Consider the following 26,227-nt stretch of genomic DNA (forward strand, 5'->3'; position numbering starts at 1 on the left):
TTGCTTTTAACCCAGCCTAACCTTCGGTCTGGGATAATTTGACTTACTCCCGTAAACCTCACAGTGAGAGAGAAACAAAATAAACATCTGAAGAGTTTAGACATGGTAAAACAAAAATGTGTACTAACTGTAAACACAGGCAGGAGGCGCTTGTGTAAATGGACCCTATTCAGCAATGGTGAGCTGATCTAGAGATGGACAGTATGTGGTCAGCCTCGTTACCCCCACCGAGGACTGCGGACTCCTCTACCCTCGCCTGGAGATACAGCTGTGGTACACCCTTGTAGAAACATTACTGGGGAAAAAAATTAACCACAGTGCTGCACTCTGTGAGGGAGCTCAACCACCCATGATAGGAATTACATGTCTGATATTACTCTGGGATTGTGTGGGAGTAAACAAAAAAAAATGCACCTCATCATGCATGTATTGCTCACGAGAATTTTAGTGTATAATATTGTACTGTAATATAACACACCAAAAGACTCCAACATCAAGGTTTGAAAAGTTTGACATTCTGTACAGTGTACATGATTAGGCCTTAGTTACACGGGTTAGTAATTGTCCTACAAGTCAGTTGAGTGTAAATGTATTTACCTGGTTCATAAAGGAAGATAGAATCCTGGTGACCTTTGTTTTTTGTCTTGTCGATTCCACTGCTATTGTGGCGAACTCTCTTCAGCAATGGAGCTTGTTTGTGTGAAAATATAAGATCTTGTGCTCGCCATATCCCTTGGAAGGTGCCCCTTAAGTCCTGGGTAGAGAATATAGTCATGTGTCATAACAGCCTGCTCATAATGCTTTCCCTCAAGGACGTGACACGTTAGTTGGAGTAAACTGTGGCTGGCAAAATAAGCCGATGAGTGATGACAGTGGATACAGGTAAAGCATAACAAACAAAATCTTTTTCTGAATAGTGACACTAGTCTCTGCACCATAGAACAAGTAAAAAAAAACAAAAAACTAGAAAATGCCAATTCTGGGGAAATGACGTGTGAAGGCTGGAAAGCTGAATGAAACACTGTGGAATGATTTGGAATGATATTGAATGGCATGGAATGATGCAGAATGACCTAGAAAGAGCTTCTCAAGATCTAAATGTCATTCATCTGTATGTAGACATTTGCTTGTCCATTACCACTTGTTGGGTGTTTGGGTGATTACTAATTACCATATTTCTCTTGGCAACATTTCAACCCCTAAGGTCAGACGAGCTGTATTGGTCAAGACTTTTTGGCATCTTAATTGACTGCTGGTGGGAAGGGGTTGAGGTTTGTCAAAAAACATAATCCAAAGACCATCAGCCATCACCCATTAATGAAGAAATACTTTTCCAAGTAAAAAAAAACGTTTTTGTTGAGTCACGGGCACAGGGATATGATTCCATGTTGACCACAGAAAGAGACAATGAATTCCTCTTGCAGCCTTTTTATCTGGATACGTTAAAAATTATTTAAAAGATGTACGTGCAACTTCTCCCCAAAGATTCATGGACTATAGTGTGTACAGAAGCCTTATGCTTTTACATTTGAAGGAGACACCGTATTTTCCGCACTATAAGGCGCACCTTCAATGAATGACATATTTGAAAACTTTTTCCATATGTAAGGCGCAACAGTAGAGGCTGGGGTTACGTTAGGCATCCATTAGATGGTGCTGCGCTAAACGGAATGTCAACAAAAAAAGTCAGATAGGTCAGTCAAACTTTATTAATAGATTACAAACCAGCTTTCTGACAACTCCATTCACTCCTAAAATGAATAAACAGCTGTTTTATTATTTTCTCTGAGGTAAAGTATTAGTATTAGCAAGCGATCCAAGATGGCGGGATCTTCTGCGCATGCGCGTCACCGATCGTGCAGGGTCACCGATAGCATCTTGACAGCAAGACCTGTTGCGGCTCAATATTGATCCATATATAAGGCGCACTGGATTATAAGGCGCATGGTCAACTTTTGAAAAAATTGAAGGCTTTTAGGTGCGCCTTATCGTGCGGAAAATACGGTAATTCATCTGATCATTTATTCATGTAGTCAGTTACAGGACAAAAGTCAGATCAGCGCTTCATATTTAACGTTTTACAGCTGTTCTGAATCTACCAACTACGCAAAAAAGACTTTTCAGAGAAAAGTGTCATGTTACTTAAATCAGTCCATTCAGAATATGGCCCCATTTAGAAATACTGCCCTTGTTTGCTTGCCAAAAAGCTGAGGAAAAAGGTTTACGTGAACACCGCATTCACCCTTTACAGCTGTATCTTACAAGTTATTTTGTGGTGTGCCTTGAATAGAGAGAAAGTCAAGGGAACCTCAAACTCAGCTACAACTGTTCTGTTTTGCAAAAATGACAATTTGTGAATGGGTCTCAAATCATTGTATACATTCACATGTTTGTGGTGGGGCGAGAGACAGTTTAAAGTCAGTTTAACCGCACTATTTTTATTTTATTTTTGCCTTTGGGTATATGAAGTAATCATTACGCATTGCATGACACATATACTGTAGCACTTAGTTACAGCTATGGTTGTTGTTGAGTCGTATTCTTTTCGAGTACTGACCTCACACTCACAAATCAGATGCAAAAATCACAAGTGGCTTACAGTATTATTAAAGATTTGAGTGATAGCCTGTTGGTTTAATCATATAATGTTTAAGTTACCATGACTACAGGCAACCAATTCAAAACAGGTGGATTAGTTAGACGATTCTTTGAAGTTGTGTTGAAATTTTTTAGCGCACATGCACATTCTTGTTCACAGATTGATGACACATTCATCAGCATGCTCAGTAGCTCTGTTCCATGTTGCTTTCTACCTCCTACATGTGAGATCACTACTATTATGCTATCATGATTTCAGGCTATGACATCGGTGACAATGCCTGTTGTGTGTCAGTATGACACTATCATACAACACAATTGCTGGTGTCAGGCGCAATGCTTGTACCTCCAAAATCAGCACTTTTCTGGAGACCCTGAAAATAGCATGTTTTTTCAACTGCTAACATTGAATCAACAAAGGGAGCAAGCCATTTTGAATGCTTCATATTGGTCAAGGTCAATAATTTGTAAAAAATAACACCCACACGTGTATGCACTAGAATATGTTGGTGAAAAATCTGAAATTTAGCCAAATTTGAAATGGGAGTTCCCAGTCCGACACCAGCAAAATGCAACACAAAGTAACACTGTAATCCCAAAATAGACACATGCCGAGAAAGTCTGTTACCTTGTACAGTATGTTTTAAAAAGCTTATTGATGTCTGGACCGGGTCTTTTGAATCCTGTCACGAGCTATGCACTGACTTAAATATGACTCATTGGCACAATCATACACCATACACTGTGACATTTTTGCCGTGACGATTAGATGTGAATGAAGAGAAAAAAGGAGAACACAAATTTTAATTTGGAAGTAAATAAGAAGCAATTTAACAGTTAAATTCCCATTGGTTTATCGTATGAATCTAAGAGTAAGTTTTCTTCTCCCCACTCCCTTTCAAGCAAAATCATATTTTTTTTGCCTCTTTTTTTTCTCAGTTTTGTTTTTGCTGTTCATATTATGAAACCACAGTATGCATTGTTGCTCCTTTGTTCAACTTTAAGTTGTTGCCCGAAACAAATGAAAATGAAATGCATAATGAAATCGCTTTGATAGCTATGTGATTGACATTCACGTGACAATATCGGGACGCCAGGACGGGACCTGCGTATTTGCGAGACAAAACAATTAGGTTGGTGAAATCCACCGAGACCCAAAGCTCAAAATCAGGTCTGTCCCAGCCAAATCAGGGACTTGTGGTCACCCTAGTTTAAATATGTAAAAAAAAAAAGAAAAAAGAAAAAAAAAAAAGTTTATTATCCAAAGATTAAAGCCAGTTTATGAATGCAGCACAGAATTGACAATTCCTACAAAATGACACTGAAAATCAAGGCGATCTGCAAATGGTAGAAGCATCATCTTGTTGTTGCAGAATGTCTCTAGCTGTGTGTGAAATATTGAAGCATGGCTTGGATTTTTTTTGTACCATACACATTTATTTTAGAATGTCTCCATGACACAGACGATGAATATACCACCATGTGAACAAACAAAATGATTGTATGTAAAGTAAATCAGGAGACAACTACTTTATGTTGTTCTAATAGTTTGATTTGCATCACACAATATCAGTTCAATGGGTTGCTTTTTACTGAGCAACTTTTGTATGATTAAACATGCTAGTGTAAAAACAGTAAACCAGGGCCAAATCTACGATGCAAAATTCACCCTGTATCATTATCAAGGGTGAACACAGCCTTTGGCATTCTTAGACTGCATCTCCAATTATTTGTTGCCTAACTGTTACATTGCAGAATACACCAAAGTAAAAAAAAATAAAAAAATAAAAAATGTGTTTCAAGCTAACAAATTGATTTCATGATATCCTTCCATCTGTGTTGTTGTTAAACACCCCTTGCCCTTAAACCACAGTGTGCAGTGCGACCCCGCCTGGTGTTCTTGCTGGCAAGGTCTTCATGTGGTGCATTTCAAGAGAGCATGAATACTAATTCAGTAGTAACAAGTGGCACCCTGCCTCCACAGAGCGTACGAGGGTTAGTCAATGAATTATCATTATCAAAAGCCAGGAAGGAATTTCTAAAACTTCAATCAGCTCTTAGATTACAGTGTTGAAAGGGAGGGGTGGTGGGGTTGTGAAGGCACTGCAATAACATAAGCCACAATGCCCAAACTCTTTCAAGCCTTCTCTGATTCAAGGAGCCAGATGTAAGCATACAAGCTCTGAAGAAGCCCCTTCAAGAATTCTTTTAGTGGTTCAAAACAGAAACATTGAAGAAATTCAAATGTAGCCAGCAAGTCAAAGCTTCCAGGCTTGAATCTCAGCACCTTTCTTGATGATGGAGTTTGCATGTCTTCCCCATGTTTTCATGGGAGCTTCCTCTAAGTAGTTACATATTACATATTTCAAAAACATGCATGCTACTTAATTGAAAATTTACATTTTCCTGACTGACATCCAATCCAGGGTGTACCTTGCATTGCCTAAAGTCAGCTAGACTCAGCTTGCTCATGATGGATGGAAATCTGGTGGAATACATTTCGTCGTACACGTGATTAATAATGGGATTTTCTATGTAAAAAAATAAATAAAAATGTTTACTGTTCCTTGATCAATTCAAGCTGAACATGCTCTACCTTACAATCTCCAGAGTCTGGAATTTGCCCTCCACACTGTAATTACTTCACGATGTAACTGTTTATTTTCAACTAAGACTAAGACAGCACATGGAACAGTGTTTCCTCTTCCTACTACAACTGTGTTTGTATTTGTTTGCGTTTCCCTTCACGATTATGAAGGTAGCCATACTTTTGTAACTGCATACTGGGCAATCTGTGCTGTGCTTCAGTCCAATTGACATCTAAAGTCTGGGAGCTTTGGCTAGTGTGAATGCAATAGGCATGCTCAAGTTTGGTAATTTTCACCTCCTCTGGCACTCTTGGAAAATGAGGGCTGGCACCTGTGGACATGTAGATACGTGTGTGTGTGTGTGTGGGGGGGGGGGGGGGTGTAACGTTATGGTGTCATACAGTTACTGATACTGAAATGTAATTGTTCCTAGCCAGTTTTTAACGATAACCACAACCTTGCATATAATAATTCTAAATACTACTAAGATGCTGGACATACACAGGCACATGCTTGCAAGTGTCGTACCGTTACTGCAATGCATTCACTCCTCTACCATTGATTTGTGAAAACTGCATAAAATAGAGATTAATAGAACCACTCGAATGCATCTTGCACAATAGAAATCATAGCAAGCAGAAGTTGTATAATGAAGTGATGTTAGCAAGTTGAGTTGAGTTGAGAAGCTTGAATGCTTCAAGAGTAGTGTGAGCGCAGGGGTCAAGGGAGGGAAGGCAGGAGCTCTGCCAAGTCCGGCATGGTTTGAATGGCTTTGTGTAAGGACAGTGACCCAGCGTTTATCATGTAGAAACTACAAGTGTCAGTTGATTAAAATTTTTAATCATAGTTAATCGCATGACATCAATAATCAACTCACTCACTAATTTTATATATCAATATAGATCTACATTTATAATAAAGTGTACAATATTTTTTTTCTAATTTTTCACACTCTTGCCAACATAAAAGTGGGACGAAATGTTAGCATAATAGAAATATTGTTGCATTTTTTAGTCATCCATCCATCCATTTTCTTGACCGCTTATTCCTCACAAGGGTCGCGGGGGCTGCTGGTGCCTATCTCAGCTGGCTCTGGGCAGTAGGCGGGGGACACCCTGGACTGGTTGCCAAACAATCGCAGGGCACACAGAGACGAACAACCATCCACACACACGCACACCTAGGGACAATTCGGAGCGCCCAATTAACCTGCCATGCATGTCTTTGGAATGTGGGAGGAGACCGGAGTACCCGGAGAAGACCCACGCGGGCACGGGGAGAACATGCAAACTCCACCCAGGAAGGTCCGAGCCTGGACTCGAACCGGAGACCTCAGAACTGGGAAGCGGACGTGCTAACCACTCGACTACCGTGCCGCCCATTTTTTAGTCATTGATTCAATAATTTTATAACAATTCTTTTTTTTTTTTTTAATTAAAAATAGGTACTGTACTGTAAAAAAACAAGTGTGCCATTGATTTGTGTAATTTTTCTGTTACAACATGGCATATTGGCATATAATCCATTGAGGAGGCGGAACTTCTGACTTCCGGGTTTTCACACTGGTTTCCTTACTTCCTTAAGAGCAGTACAGCCAAGGGGGACTCGCCAAAGATTTGAGTCCAGCCGAAAGTGAAGATGGAACTGGCTGATAAGAAGGATAATTTCAGCCGCCCCAGAGTTGAAGTTAGATGACCGTCCACAAATGATATATTCCAGGGTGACGTATATGGTACTGAAGTTACCATTGACATATGTCACCCTGGGATGCCATTTGTGGATAGTCCTTAACCTGAATTGTATACATATGACCAACTTTTACTCATTTCACCAGCTACAGTATGTTTTGTTGTGCTCAGCGTGCTTAGCCTACATGAGGAGACACCCCCCCCCCCCCCCCCCCCCATGACACCACCCCCAGGGAAGGACATGAAACCCGACATACTGCGGTTTACTGCGATCGGAATTGGTAGAGTATTAGGATAGAAGATGGCATTTTTCTTGCCCATTACGTCAGCAAACTCCCATTCAAATGAACAAAGGCAGCTGTTGTTTACGCACCGGATACGTCGCGATGTGGACGGTTGTAGTGTCTGGAGTGGTTTCTGCAAGTTCTATAACAGCTGTGTTTACTCGGCATGTTGTTTTTCCGGAGATAAACGAGAACAAAACAAGCACTATTTGCATGGCTCGTCAATGAGCAAGCTTCTTTCTGACCCACTTCCTTGTTCAGGCTGCTGAAGTCACGTGGCCTTGCGGTCTAAAAATAGCATTCGTGCGGTTCCCCATTGAAGGTGTTCTGAGACCTCTCGTGTAATGCTTCTTGAGAACAACAATTTCAAAACTGGTGGGGTTTTTTTTATGGGGCAGGGCAGCTTTCGTCAATAACTCCAGTTTGTCTGACGCCAATTTAGCTCTTGGAGAAGTTTTTAGCCCAGAGGTGCACTTATGTTTCCCACTTTGCACTTAGAATGTTTACATGATGTCTCTAATAAAAAGGATAACACATCATTGTTTGTATGGTATTAGTTCAAGAAGGTTGTCTTTTTCTATTGTTGAATATCAGATACATTTTATGCAGAAATGCCGTTAATTCACATGGGTTCACTGTTTATTTCAGTTTGAACAAATCAATTTCCAATGTCGTTCGGATGCAGCTGTGGAAATTCCAAATATACAATTTCCCTTTTACTCTAAGTAAAGGAAAACAAATCAGGTGAAACTTGAGCACATCAGAATTAATGTAAACCACCACTTAACAAATTCTTATCTACCGGTACATAAGGCGAGAAGAACACCGACAAACACACTGCAATAATTATATTTGGAAACACTGAATTGGCACAGTAAGTCTTCTACGAATGATAAAGCTTATGTCACGTAAGGTGTGGAATTTAACAGGACATGGAAGTTAAAACAAAACAAAAAACGAGTCTTTATATCCAAAATTTCCAAGTACCAAGACCAGGGTTGGATGCAAATGGCCTCAAAGAAAAAAACTGGTGAAGATATCTTGACCAAGAAACGTTGATGTAGTGACCAACATGTCACTGAGGAACGCCAGCTCAGGTCATACTCAATTCTATATGACAGAATAAAGGATGATATGGAAAAATAAGGCTGACAAATACAGGGTTGTTGCAAATGTAAATAATAAAGTGTTACAATTAAAAACAAATATTTCATATTCATGATCATATGGGACAGTTTTGAGTAAACAAAATCATTTTCAGTATTCTAAAAGGTGGAATTTGATAGGAAAAATAAAGCAGCTTAAAAAAAATGAATAAATAAAAATCGACAATATCACTTCACCCAAGGTTACTTACTGCATTTTACCCCTTTCTGTGTCAGGGTCATCTTATCAAAGACTTTGTATTATCAAATAAAAATTCCAAAATTGGCCAAGTTATAAATTAACTGTATATAGCAGGGGGAAAAAGACCAATGAACTTCTGCAGTAATATGAATAAATTGACTGACAAATTAAATAGACAGAGGCATTACTTTACAATAAAATAGCATAGGTATGATTTATTTAAATCTAAACAACCATATTTAAGAATAAGGTCACCTTACAAAATGTGAAGCAACTTCCCAGTGACCGAGAGGTAACATATCTCCTGTCATGGCATACACGGGAAGCGGCATGTTGGGTAATTTTATCACACAATGCGTGCTGTTTGTCTGTTCAGCCTCTGTTACAAATGAGTCCTTATCTCAAGTACTGTTGTTTGTTGTTGTTGAGTAGGACGCTCTATTTTGTATCCGGAGCATTTGTCAACGCGGCGTCAACCCTCAGATTCACATACGTGTTCAGTCAAAGGCAGACAAGCCAGTGTACGAGCAGATGAAATCTCACACGAATATGTTTCTTTTATGTGCAAAACACTGCTGTCTGAAAAACGGTCGCTAACTTTCCTATGTGACTTGAGCTTTCACCACTCAATGTAAAGGTCCCTCCATTTGCATGTTTAAAATCTAATGAAGACAGACATGTAAAATAACATCGGGCAAGGTTTTTTTTTTTTTCTGTCAATCACAAATCCTTCACTTCTATAAATAGTTCAACCCTCATTGCCAAGAAGGGACTATGTTGAAAGCAGCATGTGTTGCTCATTAGGCCTTTGTTTATTTCATTTTGCTATTTGTGTTAAGATCACATAAACATGGAGAGAATGAAGAAGAAGAAGTAGCATTTCATTTCAAGTCCAAAAATTGCATTTGACCCATCATAGCGAACACATACTGTTAATGGCACACCCGGGAACAGTTCAGGGTATCGATGTCTTGGTCAAGGATATCACAGCCTTGTGTTCCGTGTGTCTCGAACCAGGGACCCTGTGGTGGCAGGTGATGATGTCATCCACTGGTCATTAAGCATGAGGCAGCATGGCTCAGTGGTCGAGTGGTTGTTTTCTGTTTGTGAGGATGCGGGTTCGACCCTCATCCTTGGTGACCATGTGAAAGTGTCCTTGAGCAAGACACTGAAGTTCAATTTCATCCAGTGGACAAGGCAACAGCCGACCACTAATGGGTGAATGTGAGGCTTTGTAAAGCACTTTGGGTACCATATGGTGTAGATAAAAGCACTATATTAAAATCAGTCCATTAAACACATTACATATGACCCTTTTTGGTTACAGAGCATCGAGGCAGATGCCAGCTTTTGCATCTTTGATTCAGTCTGGCCCTCAAGTTTTCTCACCCCTCTTTTACACGGTCAAACGTTTGTATGATTGAAAGCTACTGTGGTAAATTCAAATCAGTACAATATTTTGTTAATTAACTGATATAGGCATAGCCTGGAGCTAAAGAAGACTAAACAAACTTTCATGCTAAACAATGATAGGTCTTTAGCATTATAACATCCCATCACACAATGTTTCGAGTACTCACGTTGGTGATGTTGCCAAGCAAATGAGAAGGGCACTCGTGTTTGTATTACAAGCCTGTTGCTTTGAGGTAAAAATGTATCCTGCTATCTTTTTATTTTCATTTAGTAAATTGATTTCAGCTCATTTCTTTCTTGTCTAAATCATGAATAGTTGGGTCATTGTTTAAAAAAAAGTCAAAATACATAACTACGGTCCGATGAGTCCTCCTAAAATGGTAAAATGTAGTAATTATCGCTGACTAAAATTGTATATGTTGTTTTTATTGGATTTTTCCAATTAGTTGGCTTTTGCAGGAGATTGTACCTACGATCCAGTCTAGTTGTTCTGAGGCCCTTAAACTTGTTTCACAGCTGTTTCTTTTTAGCGTCTTAAAGCTAATTCCCAGAGTGACTAAGTCTGCCCTGAACAGAGTCCAGACAAGAAAACGTTTTGTAAGACGCTGTTACTATGTGCATGTGTCTTTAGGGGTGCAAATACGCAAGTCTTAAAATTGTATCTTATGAAGAGGATTGTAGCAATCTGAGTGCAAGGCTATGCACTTAAGGCGCTCAGACCATGGCCGCAAGTTATCTTAGCGGGCCTTAGATATCTGGCTTCATCTAAATAGTACAGTCTCACTGATTTAACTGAGCCTCAAAATACAATTCTGAAAGTCATTTTGTTAAGTTTGTGTTCTTTCACTTTAAATACAATAATTATCTAGTATCCACCATTGTTCACAAAAATCTGCTGCTCCTGCTTCACAATCTATGTACTGCCAGTCAACACACAGGTAGCAAGGGTTCCACTTTAGAACCCAATTACAAAAGTCTTCTTTCAAGCATAACATTGTTGTCATTTCAGCAAACAGCCAACGGAATTTTAAATTGTGTAACAGCTTGATGAAGACCAGGACAGGTTTAGCCAGTGGATACTTCCCAGCCTCCCACTCCCGCTTGGAGCACAGTTTCCCTCACCTCAGGGTGACCCCCAGCAGAGACGCTCTAGATTGATGTGCACTGCCTCCTTTTCACACACATTGTATTCTGTTTTGGGTATTTCCCTTGCTTTCCCCCGTCTTTCCTTTAAAAAAGAAAAAAAAATGCCTTGTTTACGAGTCGAGGAGGAGGGGTGTCCCAAGCTTGCAACAAGAATGTCGCTAGAAGGCAATGAGGACACTTTTTGTGTGAACTGGCAGCTTCTCAGTCAGCTGTGTCCGTGAGGTTAAAGGGCTCATGGAAGATGGAGAAACCTCTGGCCCCTGAGTTCCCGTCGTTTGAAGTGAGTTGGCATGATTGGTGTTTTGGCTCTAAACATCAGGGAAACTGCTTTTGAGAATGATCACCAGATCCTTAAAATCACGCAAAAACTTGGCATTGCATTGTCACGTGATGACCCTAATCATTGGAATTCATAGTGTGGTGAGTCCACTTGACTGGTCACATATGATTTTACTCAACACATTCACTGCGGATAATATCCCCACTTAAAACTGGCTAATACTTCATTATTACTTTTGCCCAAACAATGTCACGCCTAGTGTGTTAATTTCCCGTTCAATCTTATATACTTACACAAGTTAACATGTGTTAACATGTTAACATGTGTTATGAGTGAGTGAATGGAAAAAATAAATAAATTAAAAATCCGTGCGTGCTGTCAAGTTGCCGCGGGAGTGACGTCATGCAGCCGACAAATTCGCCCGGCCCCGTCTGCGACACGGCCCGCGCCACCCCCCGCACTGCGATTGGTTGGAGGGGTAACCAACTGTCTGTCCCGCTGTTGACAAAACAAACACAAAATGGCAAAATACAGGCTGGGGGGCCTTGGAAAAAAATCACCACCACACATTAACAGAAGCCCAGAGGTGTAGATTAAGAAGGAGTTCATGGGTAAAAAATTTATATAGTGCATTTTCCTGAGTGAAAACGGAAGACCGTGCCTTTAAACTGACACTTCGTCATTCTTTACAGCGACGACCACTTCCCGCTATTCGAGGCATCCTCATCCAGACTACTACTCGTATACGTGAATACAAGCAGCACTCTCAGGCCCGGTGATTCATGTATGACATCACAGATAAAGGAAAATTTCAATTTTCAAAATTTTAATTAGGGCTGTCACAAGCTAATCTGGTTTGGAATCTATTATATCCCACCACTGCTCTTTTTTGTTTTGCCCCCCCCCCCCCCCCCCCAACCCCCCCCCCCCCCCCCCCCCCCCCGACTGACAGTGATAAAGACGCCCCTATACATAACACTTGAATTTGCCAAACTTTTAAACACTATACTGACATCAAAGTAAAGAAAAATGTAACACTCCTTTTTAAATAAGCCAGCATCATTCACAATCAAAAGTACCTCTCTGCTCCACTGCCAGCAGACGTGATGAATTAGTTAAAAGAAAGAAAAAAAATCCAGCAGCGACTGTCCCGCTCACCTGGTCCTTATTTATTTTTCGTACGCATTTCCCACAATAATAACATCACATTACACTCAAACTTGATCACTGCATAGGCATGTATACGAGCTTTGAGTGATGGGACGAACTGTGACAAGTCACTTGTTTGTGAGAGCCTCAGAGGCATTTCAGTAAACGCCACTCACACAAGTGACATTCACGAAATGAATACAATATAGAGTGTAAATGGTAAATGGGGGTGCACTTACTATATAGTCTACAAACAGCATAGAGTGGTCTATGCTAGCAATGGTAGGATAGATTACATTACCTAATAAGTGAACATCCTACATTGTACCCATCGTAGTAAGGAGTAGTATCAGTAGTAGTAGTCACAATAGCATTTTGAAAAACAGTTAATATTTTTTAAAAATGCCTAATAAAATTTGAGGTGGGGGACCCACATTCCTTCCAATGGTACTTTTTTTTTTTTTTTTTTTAACACTGAACTGTACTACCAGCTAATGGCAACCCAGGTGAGACGAAGTATTAGGAGCTCTCGAGTTGTAGAACAATTAGGTGAAGTGACCTAGCACCTTCGAGCCTATAGTGATAGATAATACTTGCAGCGCGTCGGGCAAGTGTGTAGATTGGACAGAGACTGATCACAGAAGATAGAAGCCAGCTGGGTCTGTGTGAGTGGGATCTGCAAACATTCACTGGCCGGGGCGGAAAGAGGTCGACCCTGAAGTTGTGATACAATAAAACAAACCTGATTATTAGATTAATCGAGTGAATAATCGATAGATTAATCAATTCTGAAAATAATCAATAGTGACACCACTACTTCTATGAGATCTTTTATCAGGCACTAAAGGAGGTAAATAAAACAGAAGACATTATGTGAATTCAGGATGCAAGATTCAAGGCTCTGTTTTTATGTCTGGCGTAAATCTGCATGGAGGCATGTTAGACCGGGTGTGGGTAATTTCACAGAAGCATGCAAGTCAGCATATTTTAACATGCACTGTTGTGAGTGTCAATATAGCTGATTCCATTCGCCGTCTCATTCCCTTTAAATGTGGCACACTCACATATCACATGGAGACGAGACATCTGAGGAAAAGGACACAGCAATCCATGTGTGACCACTGTCAATGCGTTTAACTGCTTTGGCAACAGACATCAGCAGGTATCTTCATTAAATGAGCATGGTGATAACCACTTGCAACTGACCGGTGTCATATATAGCCTAACATGAATGAATAACAATAACATCTATGCAAATGTCTGTGTGGATCAGGATGTGTCTGCATGAGCCTCCCAATCAAGTCAACCAAAATCGCGTTGCTCAGCTGCACCACTGTTTAGACGTGGTCTGAACAGGTGTAAATTTGGTCCGACTTTCTACCACCAAATTGTCATTAAGACACACCCTCGCTATGCCAGAACGGCCGGCGTGGGACATCGAGTCTTTCACCTGCACAAAAAAATCAGGATACAAAAACATTTCTGCATGCACGCACTGTGAAAATAGAGCCCTTTGTGACAAATGCTGATGGAATGCATGAGACTTTTGTGTGTGTAGTAATTGCTTTCTATTATCCATTTGCAAGAACCGGCAGGGTGCTCACACAATGGGATTCGTCACCAAATTTCTCCACAGTAATTAAAAATACAGAACAAAGAAGAAAACCACTAAATATGTGGAACCCTTTTAACGCACACTAAACAAGGAGGGTCAATATTAAATATAAAATTTGACAATGATAACTCCAAAACTACTACAGGACAAACTTTATCAAAGAAAACTTTTGTGTGCAGTTTCACTGTACAAACTTATTTGTCCCTTCACCCTTATTATGAGGTTTCAGTTCTGTCAATTGTGTCAAATGTTCTGCTCAGTAGCAGGCAGAGCTCCCCATCTTCTCCTCCTTTTGCATCCTCGAGCAACTGTTTTGATCTCGCACTGAGGACAATGCCAACATATTCCCATCTGAGTCTCATGACTCTGAGAAAGAAGAATGCAAATCCGTTTTCATTAGGAAGCTGCGGAACAGGACCGTTCTGAAGTGAAGCATGGAGAGTGCTCATGTATTTAAGGAAGTACTCAACAATAATAATAATGCCCTCAGAGGCCAGGCCAGGAGCAAATTTGAAAAAAGCCTTTGTTGTGCTTTGAAAGAAAGGGGCAGTGAGAGAGACAACAAGAGGCAGGGAGAGAAAAAGAAGAAAACGGTGAAAGAGAGACGGGAAGAGCAGAAAAGTAGTACTAGAGGTGGGGGTGCTCAATTCAGACAGGAAATTCCAGCAGGAAAACTTGGCTGGGTTCCTAACGACACAGCGCAGTGCCAACGGCTATACACAAATTCTCATATGTGTGCATGTGCCCGTGCACACGCATACCCAGAAACACGTACACAGACACAGTTGTTCTGATTTGTTCTGCCGTTCAATCTTAGTAAACAGTCAAACGGGGCTAAGAGATGTGTAAATTTAAGATTAAATACAATTTGGGGTTTTGCATGTGTTTCTTTAAAAAAGCACAACTGTTGTGTTCTACATTATTGGAAAGATACTGTACGAAGATGTTAACCCCCCACCCATGCTGCAAAACATTGCGAATCCTGTAGATTTACTTTGAAAGACATTGCTTCCTCCTGGGTAGCACAAGGACGAGTAATGGAGACCCAGGGATTAAGAGTTTACTGCACTGCAAGTACAAACTACTATCCAAGAGGAAATCTTAACAGAGTGGCTCAAGACATTTAAAAGCCCAGAGGCCAAGAAAAATGATGCACTTTTTTCTTTTTAGTTTGTCGTTTATAGTAGAAGGACAGAAGATGAGTGGATTAGAACAATGGTCTACAATAATTTGAGTAGAAATTCATTAGTCCTTCTAAACATCCTTAGAGTTTACATATATGTTCTGACGTGCACAATAAATACCCACAATTGATTCATAAGACTGTCAAAACTCAGTTGGAACGAATACAGTATGTATGATGACAGCTGTAACTCAGTTATTTCCAACCGGGGTCCCGTGGTAACCTAATGCAATTCTGACATGAGAGACCATCAGAGGTGTTGCAGAGGACATTATCAAATTTCACTCTGTTCCGAAATAAGTATTCATTAATTACAAATACAAATATCTGTGTCAGTGACATAATGGGACAGGCAGAATAACAAATTGCTCTTGCATTAGATGGCAGAAGGTACAAAACCCCTGTTGCCATTCATACAACAGAATTAGCCATGGCTTTCTGGGAGTAGGCTATATTAGTTTTCTGTTTAAACAGGTCCAGATTTCACATGTAATTAAATTTGTGAGTAAACTGAGATGAGACCATCACTTTTACAGTCCAGCATTCAAATTATTTGGGATATTATTTGCTTTGTTGGGTGCGATGAAATTTTTCTCATGTAAAATGGGTCATGACTCACCTGTTGTCTGGGTTTGGTCATGTGACGTGCGCAAAGTGAGCCATTTAGATTTAGATGGACTTTTTGCCATCAGGTGCAACTCCGAGACACCTGCTGCGCAAGCCAGCCCACCTTGGCAGAGACCGATCTGCCAAATTGGTAAACATGGAGCAAACCTTATGCTGATACAAACATTAGGATCAAAGGCGCAGATGCGCTGTCGAAAAAAATGGAGTCAAGTGTTTTTTTTTTTGTTTTTTTTGTTTTTTTAAGAGTTTAAATATTCAGGTTAACTCTTGTTACACTTGTAGCCTATAACTTGTTGATAAAATGTCACTGATGTGGAATGCACTGATAGTCATAAGACATTAGAGCTTGTCTTATGTTCAGTCTTGGGCTTTCCACTCCAAAGCGCAAACAATGCACCGATTGCATAGTTGTATGTTGTGTGCCTGTGATGATAATCAGAGCGACTTTAAAGACCTCAGCTCTTCTTTTATAGACTAGCAACAGTATAGCCCTCAGAGTCATCAGTGATCCAGTTGATGTTGTACCGTCTTATAGGTAAACCCGTAGGCAGTATTGTGACCCGTTTTGGGCTTTTTGATGGTTCTGACCAAGCCATTTCACAGTAAGATACTGCCTGCGGGTTTTTGCATTAGGTGTATTACAAAAGTATTTTCCCCCTGATTACTGTTTATTAACTAACCAGTGATTGATGTTTATTTCATAATTCATATTCGTATAGTGGTTCGAAAAAAAGAGGGATTGATGTTTTTCTATGTTACTATGTTTGGTCATTTTTGTACAAAGTAAAACAAGATGTTTTCAAATGTCTTATTTTGATTAAACTCAGAAGATAATCACTCTTCTTTCATAAAGCACCTACAGAAATCAGTGAACAATTACTGTTTATATGCTGAAATCAGAAGATTTGGACAATTTTAAATTAAAAATAATTACTCTTATTAAAATAGTTGTCGATTAATTTGATAATAGAGTCTTTGTCGATTAATTGATTAATTTTGACAGCACTACATGGAAGTGGCTTGTAAACTAGTGAGCATCTAGCACACATAATGTATTGACAAAGACAAAATAAGATCAGCTTTAATGTGTCCCAAACAAGTTCTGACTTCAAGTGGTTGTCTATTGTCATGGTGGAGCCTCTTCGGCACTTCCTATCCTTCTCCACCCGAGATGTGACAGGCAACGCAAAGTATGCGGCGTCATTCACAGAGTGCCCAAACGTCTGGTCCCACTTGTGAAACCAAACTCACACCCCTTTTTCCATGCACTTATTTGCACTCATGCATTTATGGGGTGCCTCTCTTGGCTTTGTACACGTGTTGACTCGGCAATTGCTGACTGTCTCGCATACAAAAGCTGGAGAGAGCCCCTGGCTGACATCCAGTGGCAAAGATCTCAATGGAAACACAAAGTCTTTGGCCTGCTAAGTGAGTGCTAAGACAAGTACAGACTGAAAGGCTGGGATTGATGATGCACGCATTTTTCAATTTTGCTGTTTAGGGTTCATTTCATAAGCAAAGTCTGAGCTTTTCTTTGGTTCTCGAAAATACTAGAAATTACATATAAAATTCTCCTGTGTGACACAAGTTTGCATTTTTTGTCATGAAAACATCATCATTGTGTACTATAATTTGATAAGGGATGTACATGAGGAATATTAGTTAAATGTAAAATGAGCTCCAAACTAATTAAATACTATACAGTTTTAAAAAATTACAAAGTATACTTTAAATGCACAAAACAGAATTGAACTACCATTCTAAAATCTTAAGATTGTGCGATATTGTAGAATATAAAAGTGTGCAATTAAAAAGCAAGACATACACCAGTCCACGGAATATATATAAAATATAAACATTTTTCAGAGGTACAGGAAAGACGAAGGACTTTACAGGTTGTGTCAAGGTTTGTGGGGGATTGAGGACCCAAGTGGAGGGGAGGCGGAGTGAGGAGGCCAAGGCAATGTACAAACAAAAAAGGGTTTTATTACTTATGTAAAAATAAGGTGGTGCACAAGGTGCAGACCGGAAACGACAAAAACAAAAGTCCTAAATCAACGCAAACTCAAAAAACAAGGCAAGACAGGAGAAACTGCAAAACGTGGAATCGACAATGGACCAACAAGAACTCAACTGAAAACAGGTGACTAAATACACACAAATTAATTACACAATAAGTGACACCTGGACAAGACACACGTGGGTGAGGGAACTGATTGGCTGAACACAAGGGTGTGGGATGACAAGCACAGGTGAACATGATCACACTAAAACGAGACACTGACAAGGAAAACAACTGAAGTGATCAACAAAGAAACTATAACAAAAACCCAACCCAAACCATGACAGGTTGCATGCAAGGTGTCACATCCCTTGGCTACTTGGGATAATAGTAATATTGCGATATTAAAACTGCCACAACATATCGTCGTCGTCATGTCACGATATTAAAAGCAGCACATCTGTTAAAAAAATAAAAGTCAGGTTGATTTCCATTTGTGCAGTTCTAGCACCATCTGGTGGCTATTTTTTTTTTAGTGTAGTTTAATTTTCACAGGGCATGTTTTGGCCCTTCTTATGTTTAAAAGTCATGATAATGGTCAGATGAAGGGGAACATAACATGCCTGTTGAATAGAGTAAAAATTAGAACCTCTCTCTCTCTCTCTATATATATATATATATATATATATATATATATATATATATATATATATATATCTGTATATATATATATATATATAATATTTATAGATATTATATTTATTTATATTTTATGTTTTTGTTTTTTTGTTTTTTTAGTCTGAGCTCATTATTTTTTTACAATATTGTGACCTTTTTTGTATCGCCAACCTCCCCACAATATCATGATAATTATTGTATTGTGACCTTCATATCCTGATGATATCGTATCGTGTTGTTTGGATATCGTTACATCCCTATTGGCTACACATGATAGTACATGCAGAGGTCAACTACTTTTTGCTTTTTCTAGCTTATGAAGCAATTCTATGATATTTTATTTCTTTATCTATTTCCTTTGTGTTATGGTCGTCCAGTAGTAGTGCAATTAACCCTGCCGTGTTGAGTGCATGTGACCATACTGGTTTAAAGTTTGATACATACTGTAACTATTCCTCCTGTACAATTCCACGTTAAGAAAAACGGGGAAACTGTATTTTTAACATGAAAAGACCTTTTTGGAAGAGCTCTCCTAAAGTGAACTCTAGAATCTTTTTCAAATCTCCTTCAATGCAGCTGTCATGACTACAATTAATGAACATCAGCTGTGTGTTGTTCTAATGAGGCTTCCCATAAGCCCATTTTATGACAGGAAATGGTGTTTGCGCAGTCTTTGTCTCACACATAAAAACACTTTCATTGTTGTGTAAAAATCCATGTTGGTATTATTGGAAAAGAAAGACATTAATTAACTGTAGCTCTTCAGGCATTAGGCACCGGCATACGAGAAGGTATCAATTACTCATGGCTTACAGGAACTGTAAAATGGTAGTTCCATCTCATGCTGTGGTGAGGACACTTCCCAGGATTTCTTGTTTCAGGTCGTTTGATGTTTAGTTATTCCTCTTGAATTCATTGTTTTTAATCTTTTCAATGTTGTGTTCGTTTACAGGTGTCCACCATATCTTCCCCACATTTCACACGCCAATCCCAATTGACATGAGACACCATGAGGGGCGGTATCATTATGAACCCCACCCCCTGCATACCATGCATGGGTAAGTTTTCTTCAACTCCTTTCACGCTACTTATCAAACAGACATTTGTTTTTGTAGAAGCTATTCAATTGTCTAGTGACAATAGGACTACTAATTCATTCAGTACAATTGTCAATTCATTAATATAATTGCTACATAGTGTGGTAGCACCAATGAGAGCTGGCTGACTTTTGTATGGCCAAAATTAAATGGATACTTTATGACGTGTGCCATAACAACACAATCGATGTTCAGTCATCTGATGCCCTCTGATACTATACCGAGAAAGTAAGAGAAAGCAAGAGTTACTTTACTCGTTCTGTTTTGTTAAATGTGATGTTTTTGAGACAGAAAACAGTGACACCCTATTATCACCTTCATCCAGCTGTTCTTGCTTGGCGTGTCAAATACGACTATGGTGTGTCATCCTGGCAAAAAAAAAAAGGGCAGGATGTCTGTGCAAGGCATTTGGTCAAAAGACTTGAACAGCTGTCGGCTGCTTTGAGCTTAATGGGTTCTAGGTCCTATGAAACATCAAAAACAGTATGTTGGCATTTCATATAATGAAGGCCCTAAGGCAATTGTTTTCAAGTTGTCATCAAGCAAGATGACTGTGGTACCTGCTGTGTTGTTACAGAGGTTGCTGCAAGGCTAAACGCGGCAATTAGGGCATCATGTAGGGGCTAACCATTCCAACATTTCTCTTCATGCCAGATTTGCTATCCAACTCATTGTATTCAAACTACTGCGGTAGGGGTGGGTGATATGACGATATTAGATCGTGAAGGATCGTTAAGTGTTTGACGATCTCATAAAGCTGAAAGATCGACAAGATCGTCTGTAGGGCACATTTTATACAGTTCAACTTTATGCGGGCTCAAGCTTGGTTTATGCTTGACGCATCCGTGAGGTGTTTTTTTTTTTTTTTTTTCTCCTCCCTCCACTCACACAAATATGCACACGAACTTACAGAGGGGCCGTGACGTCACCGCAGACAACGCCGTGGCACACGCCCATTTCCTTGTTTTAAGCGAGAAGAGGAAGAGGCGTCTGTAAAAATACTGTATATACAATAAATATTAGGGGTGTTAAAAAAAATTGATTCGGCAATATATCGTGATACTACATCGCGCAATTCTCGAATCGATTCAATAGGCGGCTGAATCGATTTATTTATTTATTTTTTGTTTTTTGTTTTTAAAGAGCTCAGAATTGTTCATTCGGTAGTCTTACCGATTCAACATCTTATCATCATTGCCTTTTTTTTTTTTGTGTGTGTGTGTGTGTGTGTGTGTGTGTGTGTGTGTGTATGTGTGTGTGAATCGATTTTTAAACTTCCATTTTTAATGGAAAAATATTCAACAAAACGTCTGACTTCGGGTTAGGATTCACACCTTGAGCATGGAAGAATGTTATATGAACGGAACATTAAGCCTTAATATTTTATTTTAATGCTGTTCAAACATGAAACAGATTACAACCTCTATAAGACTGAAATTTCAGATAAATAAATAATACATTTTCATATAAATCTTACACTCTACAAGCTTACTGATTAGTATTTTCTAAATTTGAATGAAAAAAAATCGCAACAATCGACTTATAAATTCGTATCGGGATTAATTGGTATCGAATCGAATCGTGACCTGTGAATCGTGATACGAATCGAATCGTCAGGTACTAGGCAATTCACACCCCTAATAAATATAATAATGTTTTGCAACAACGCTGAGGTATATTTAGAATTTAAGAGGTACTTGTGGATGGTTTTGTAATGTTTGTGGTTTTAAAAAACATCGCGAGGTGCCAACGCTGGCTGGTCGTGTGTTCCAATTCACTTGAATGAGAGATCTCCATTCAAAAATAGCTTTGCGAGCCAGTCATGAATCTCAATATTTCATCCATGATGGTCCCTATTAAATTGTAAATAGGGTTCAGTTTTGGCGCGACTTGCCACTCGTGAAATGTTATCTCAGATCCGCACGCGATGCGGGAGTGCAAGCTTGCCTCGGACGGTTTAAATGTTGCCGCCTCCTTGCCGCCGTGTGCCAGTTTTTTGTTGTTGTTTTTTCCCCCCACTTTCTCCTCCTCTTTCTTTCTCCCTGGCGGAAAGCCAAAGTGATACCGATTTGGTCCACCTCCATAGTGTGGAATTGGTTTGGGTTTTCCCCTGAGGACAAGGCGCAGACTGAAGTAAATTGCAAAGTTTGTGGATACTCCGTTCAGACTTCAGATGGCAACACAACGAACCTGTTTAATCACATGCGGAGACAGCATCCGAAACTGTACGCCGACAGCCAAAACAAACGGAGACAGAGACCAGCCGCTAGCAGCTCCAAGCTAACCCAATGCACGGTAACGCAGTCATTTACCAAGGGCACTCCATATGAAAAAACAAGCAAGCAAGCGGTGGAAAGAAGTAACTGAGTTCATTACCATTTATGTTTAAATTCATTGCACTATTTGATAAAAAAAGAAAATTTTCAATTCCAAGCTGCTCAGAAAGCTTAGTTGGCTTAAGATGGCTGTTTATTTTTCTCTTTTAGGGTTTTATATAAATTTTAAATGTTTTAAATTTTACAAAAATGTTCAGAAATGTGAAGATTAGTCTAACAATATATGTAAAAAAAAGAATCGTGATAAAATCGAGATCGTGATTTTATTTTTAAAGAATCGTGATATGAAATTTTTACCATATCGCCCACCCCTATACTGCGGTGATTAACTCATTTGCTCCCCAAAACATATAAATACGTTCTATATTAACTCATTCACTGCCAATGACGACTATAGACGTCAAAAATCCAAGCAAACAGCCAGTGCAAATTTTGACAAGAAATTTGAATTTAGTTTTAGTTATACATTGTTTTCATTCAGAGTTATTAATCCCAATTGTTATTAATAACAACAATGACAACAATTTCATTACTAAGTGCTACCATCGTGCATAGTGATTGGTCTTGGTCTTACTGAGACCACAAACTGGGTCTCGACCTCCAGAAGTCAATTTAGTCGACTAAAATTGCTCTTTATTTTTTTTGACTAAAGTTGGATTAAAACTCAAATACAATCAGGTGACTAAGTTATGACTAAGGCTTTAATTATATTTAGTCAGAAGACTATAATTAAAACTAAATTGAAATTTCTTTTTTTTAATTAAAATTTTTATTTAATTTTATTTAATTTAATTTTTGACGTCTATAGTCGTCATTGGCAGTGAATGAGTTAAATATTACCATGCTCCCAAAGACAAATTTATATATTGTTTGTTTGTTTGTTTGTTTGTTTTAATGCTAGAGCATACAGAAGGCTTTGATGCAGCCTCTGAACTGAAGAGAATTTTGGAAGCAATGGTAGTTATTACAAAAACGGCCAGCAGGTGGCAGCAGAGTATAAGAGCTCAACCAGGGCCATGTTGCAAACAAGCTGATTTTCCTACAGTTCTAAACAGATTTGTGAATCATGATGAAACTTAGCTGTATTCTAATGCTAATTGCTGCAAAATAGAAACGGATAGAAATATTTTTTTTTTCCTGATGAAAGAAGAGACTTAACTCTTTCTTTTGGTAGGTTCTATGTATTTATTGCAATAGAACACAATATTCTGTGGGCCTTGCAAAATCAATCAAAATCCAGTAAAACGGCGAATTCGTTAATATCATAATATTCATCATTTGTCTATATAAAACTGTTTTAAGTACATCTCAGCAGAGGAGCTAATACTCATTGCATTGCCACCTACTGTAGCGTATGTCCAGTTATGCATTATTCTAGCGTGGCAAAAAAAAAAGTTGCCTGAGGTCACATGCACAGGGGGGCAGAGTTGAAAATGGAATAGCAAAGTTAGAATCTGATAAGCTTCAAGTAGACAACATTGTGCCTGCCAGTGTGTAATCAACTAGCAGGATATCGTGATTAGGAGGTCGGCAGATAGGAGTGGATTTTGTGCGAATCATGGGATTGTTTTCAAATTTAAAGTCATAGGTTAGAGTAGAGCAAGGTCGAGTGTGTGATCGTTAAACTGGTTTGCGCTATACAGTCAACTCACATGGTCGCGGTTTGGCACCCACAGATTCACATATTTGCAGCTAAAAAAAATGTTTTTCAATCGTTTTCGTTGGTTTTGGGGGGGTTTCCACATTTACCCCATTGAAAAAACAGTATCTGCATTTATTTATTTATGTATTTATTTATTTACCTACCAATCTATCATTTATTCGGGCATCTTTAGTGTAAACCCACACGCCGAGAAAGCTTGCAACCGCCACACCACCATGTTTGATCAGGTAGTCACCATACAAACACCAGCCCTCTCTTCCCAGAACCTCAACAGTGTTGCAGTAGATGAGAAAAAAAGGATCTCCTGTTCATTCCAAAGTTGACGTTTCAGCATTTTGGTAAGCAGTCATTGGGCGAATTACATGCTGAAAACCTGAAATATGGCCAAGGTTTCTGTGTAGAAGGTCTGTGGCCTAACCCGACCTAGTACACAAACAAATGTGGTCCCTCGCACCAGGCAATCAGTGTACGCAAGGCCAGTCGCACCACACTGAATTAAATAGAGTTTGTCGATGAGAAATTTGGCTGGTGCATTTTCCCATCTCATTGTTTTGGATTGGTTAACATGAAAAGTTATCCGAACATGTCTTAGTAGTGCATGTTGGATCCAAGCCCAACTAACTGTCTACTAATTGTCTAACTAATTGTTTACGGTACATATAGTCTACAGCTCTAATTTTGCTGCTCCTATAATTTATTGCCAGGAATTTGTTGTTGAAACAGTCCGAAGACGTAAATTCTTTAAGTGGACTAGAAATAGTTTCTAGTGTCAGAAGAATCCTCCCTGAGAAAGAGAATAATAATAATAACTGTGGATGTGACACAAGGCCAAGGACGGAGGAATAAGATGCTGAATAGGAAATGTCAAACTATGGCTAGAGTTGATTTGCAAAAAAAAAAAAAAATCATCTCTGAAAAAGAGAGGAGAAAAGGGCACTAACAGAGAGAGACAACATAAGGTGCTCCAATAAGGGACGTGAAAAAAAAAGGGAGGGGGGGGGACCAAAACACACACACAGCAGGGCAGAAGCATGCGCTAGCAAAGATGTGGTAACACTTCTATTGACACAAAGGTAACACATCGGCACAAGACACGAGAGACACAGACGATTTAACACATGAGGGTAACGAGGCACAGGTGGACACAATCAGGGATTAGGGGCAGTAACCGACAACACACAAGAAAGGGAAAGTCACCTGAAACGAGAGGAGAGTGAGACTTCAAAATAAAACAGGAAATGACTTCCACCACTAGTGGTCAAAATTTCAGACCTCCATCCTTTTTTTTCATATAACTTTATTGAACAATTCTAAACACTACACAAATGAATGGGGTATATGCCAAGGAAGAGGCAGGACTGTTTTTGCACATCAGCTTTGGTTCCGGTTTGGTTTGCGACGTGTGGGCTGCGTCAAAACACTTGTGCTTCCGACTTTGTGCCCCTCGGTTGCGCGGTCGCAACCCGGACCGGAACCAAACTGAAGTGCAAAATCGCAGAAGTCGGAAGTCCCGCCCCTTCCGTGGCATATACCCCATTGTGAACACTGCACAAACATGTTATTGAAAGCCAAGGGGGATGGACTATATGCACAATTCACTTCCGCCCGCATTCGCCGGACGAGCGCACCCGCCCTTAAGGTGCATGGAGACTTCAGCGGAACGTACTGTTAAAGTGATGGAAAACTCCAATCCTAAATCCTTAGCCCACTCAAAAAGAACAGTGTCATTGCTCCTTTCAATAACACAATGTCTATCAGAATTTTAAAACTACTAATTATATCTCCCAGAATCGGAATTTTGACGGCTTAAGCTCTGGCAATGACGTAATTGCTTAAAAATGATTACTACACGGAATTACAAGCCATTTGAGTAGCAAGGAAAGCTTTTTTTTTTTTTTATGTAAATTCCGTATTGTAGCTCCTCTACGGGTCCACAAAATATCCTACGCCCCCCTCTCCAGTCAGACGGTGTATAGGTGAGGTGAGGCTAACTGTTCATGAGATCTAAGATTTTTATTGTTCCATTTCTATTTATTTCTTTTTCTTTTTTTATTTTAATGATACGTTTTTAGATAAGAATAGTTTATTAGTACATTAACATGATAGAATAGGGAGTAGGACTATATCAATTATTGCTCTTCTTCCTACTCCTTTTGAACATGGAATTTATGACATAAATGAATTATATTCTTTCTTCAATTTTTTTTTATTTTAACTTCAACTTATATTTTGTAATGTGTTAATATGTTCAATAAACCTACCAACCCTCTCTGGTCTGTAGCCTCTTCGCCACGTCTCTTCACCGACGTCGTCAATATTTTGAATCAGATGTAATGCCTTTCCTTGCTGTTTATTTTTTTCCTGTTAGCCCATGGTGACATGCTGAAACGTGCTTACTATGGAAATCCGACAGCGTTGTCAGAGGTAAAGAATAATGACTCATAAATTTTTCATGTTTTTAATACAATAAAATGGCAGCATGGGAATATACATACAGGCACATGAACAAAGTTTAACTTCCAAAATACATCTC

General features: G+C 39.3%; 1 protein-coding gene across 3 annotated transcripts in view; it reads left to right on the plus strand.

Annotated features, from left to right (window-relative positions):
• The window catches only part of gli2a (GLI family zinc finger 2a), a 93,843-nt gene that overhangs the window by 28,561 nt on the left and 39,055 nt on the right, over window positions 1-26,227 (plus strand). Inside the window, exons 1-2 of one of the 3 annotated variants that reach the window (XM_077536228.1) lie at window positions 19,265-19,447; window positions 19,551-19,656. In XM_077536228.1, coding sequence (XP_077392354.1) covers window positions 19,598-19,656 — 59 coding nt within the window. In that variant the 5' untranslated portion in view covers window positions 19,265-19,447; window positions 19,551-19,597. Of the gene's footprint in view, window positions 1-19,264; window positions 19,448-19,550; window positions 19,657-21,966; window positions 21,991-26,227 lie in introns of those variants that run through there. The other 2 variants (XM_077536227.1, XM_077536229.1) reach the window with 2 other exon arrangements.

This window comes from Festucalex cinctus, chromosome 11 (genome assembly GCF_051991245.1).
Source record: "Festucalex cinctus isolate MCC-2025b chromosome 11, RoL_Fcin_1.0, whole genome shotgun sequence".
In the NCBI taxonomy this organism is placed as follows: domain Eukaryota; kingdom Metazoa; phylum Chordata; class Actinopteri; order Syngnathiformes; family Syngnathidae; genus Festucalex; species Festucalex cinctus.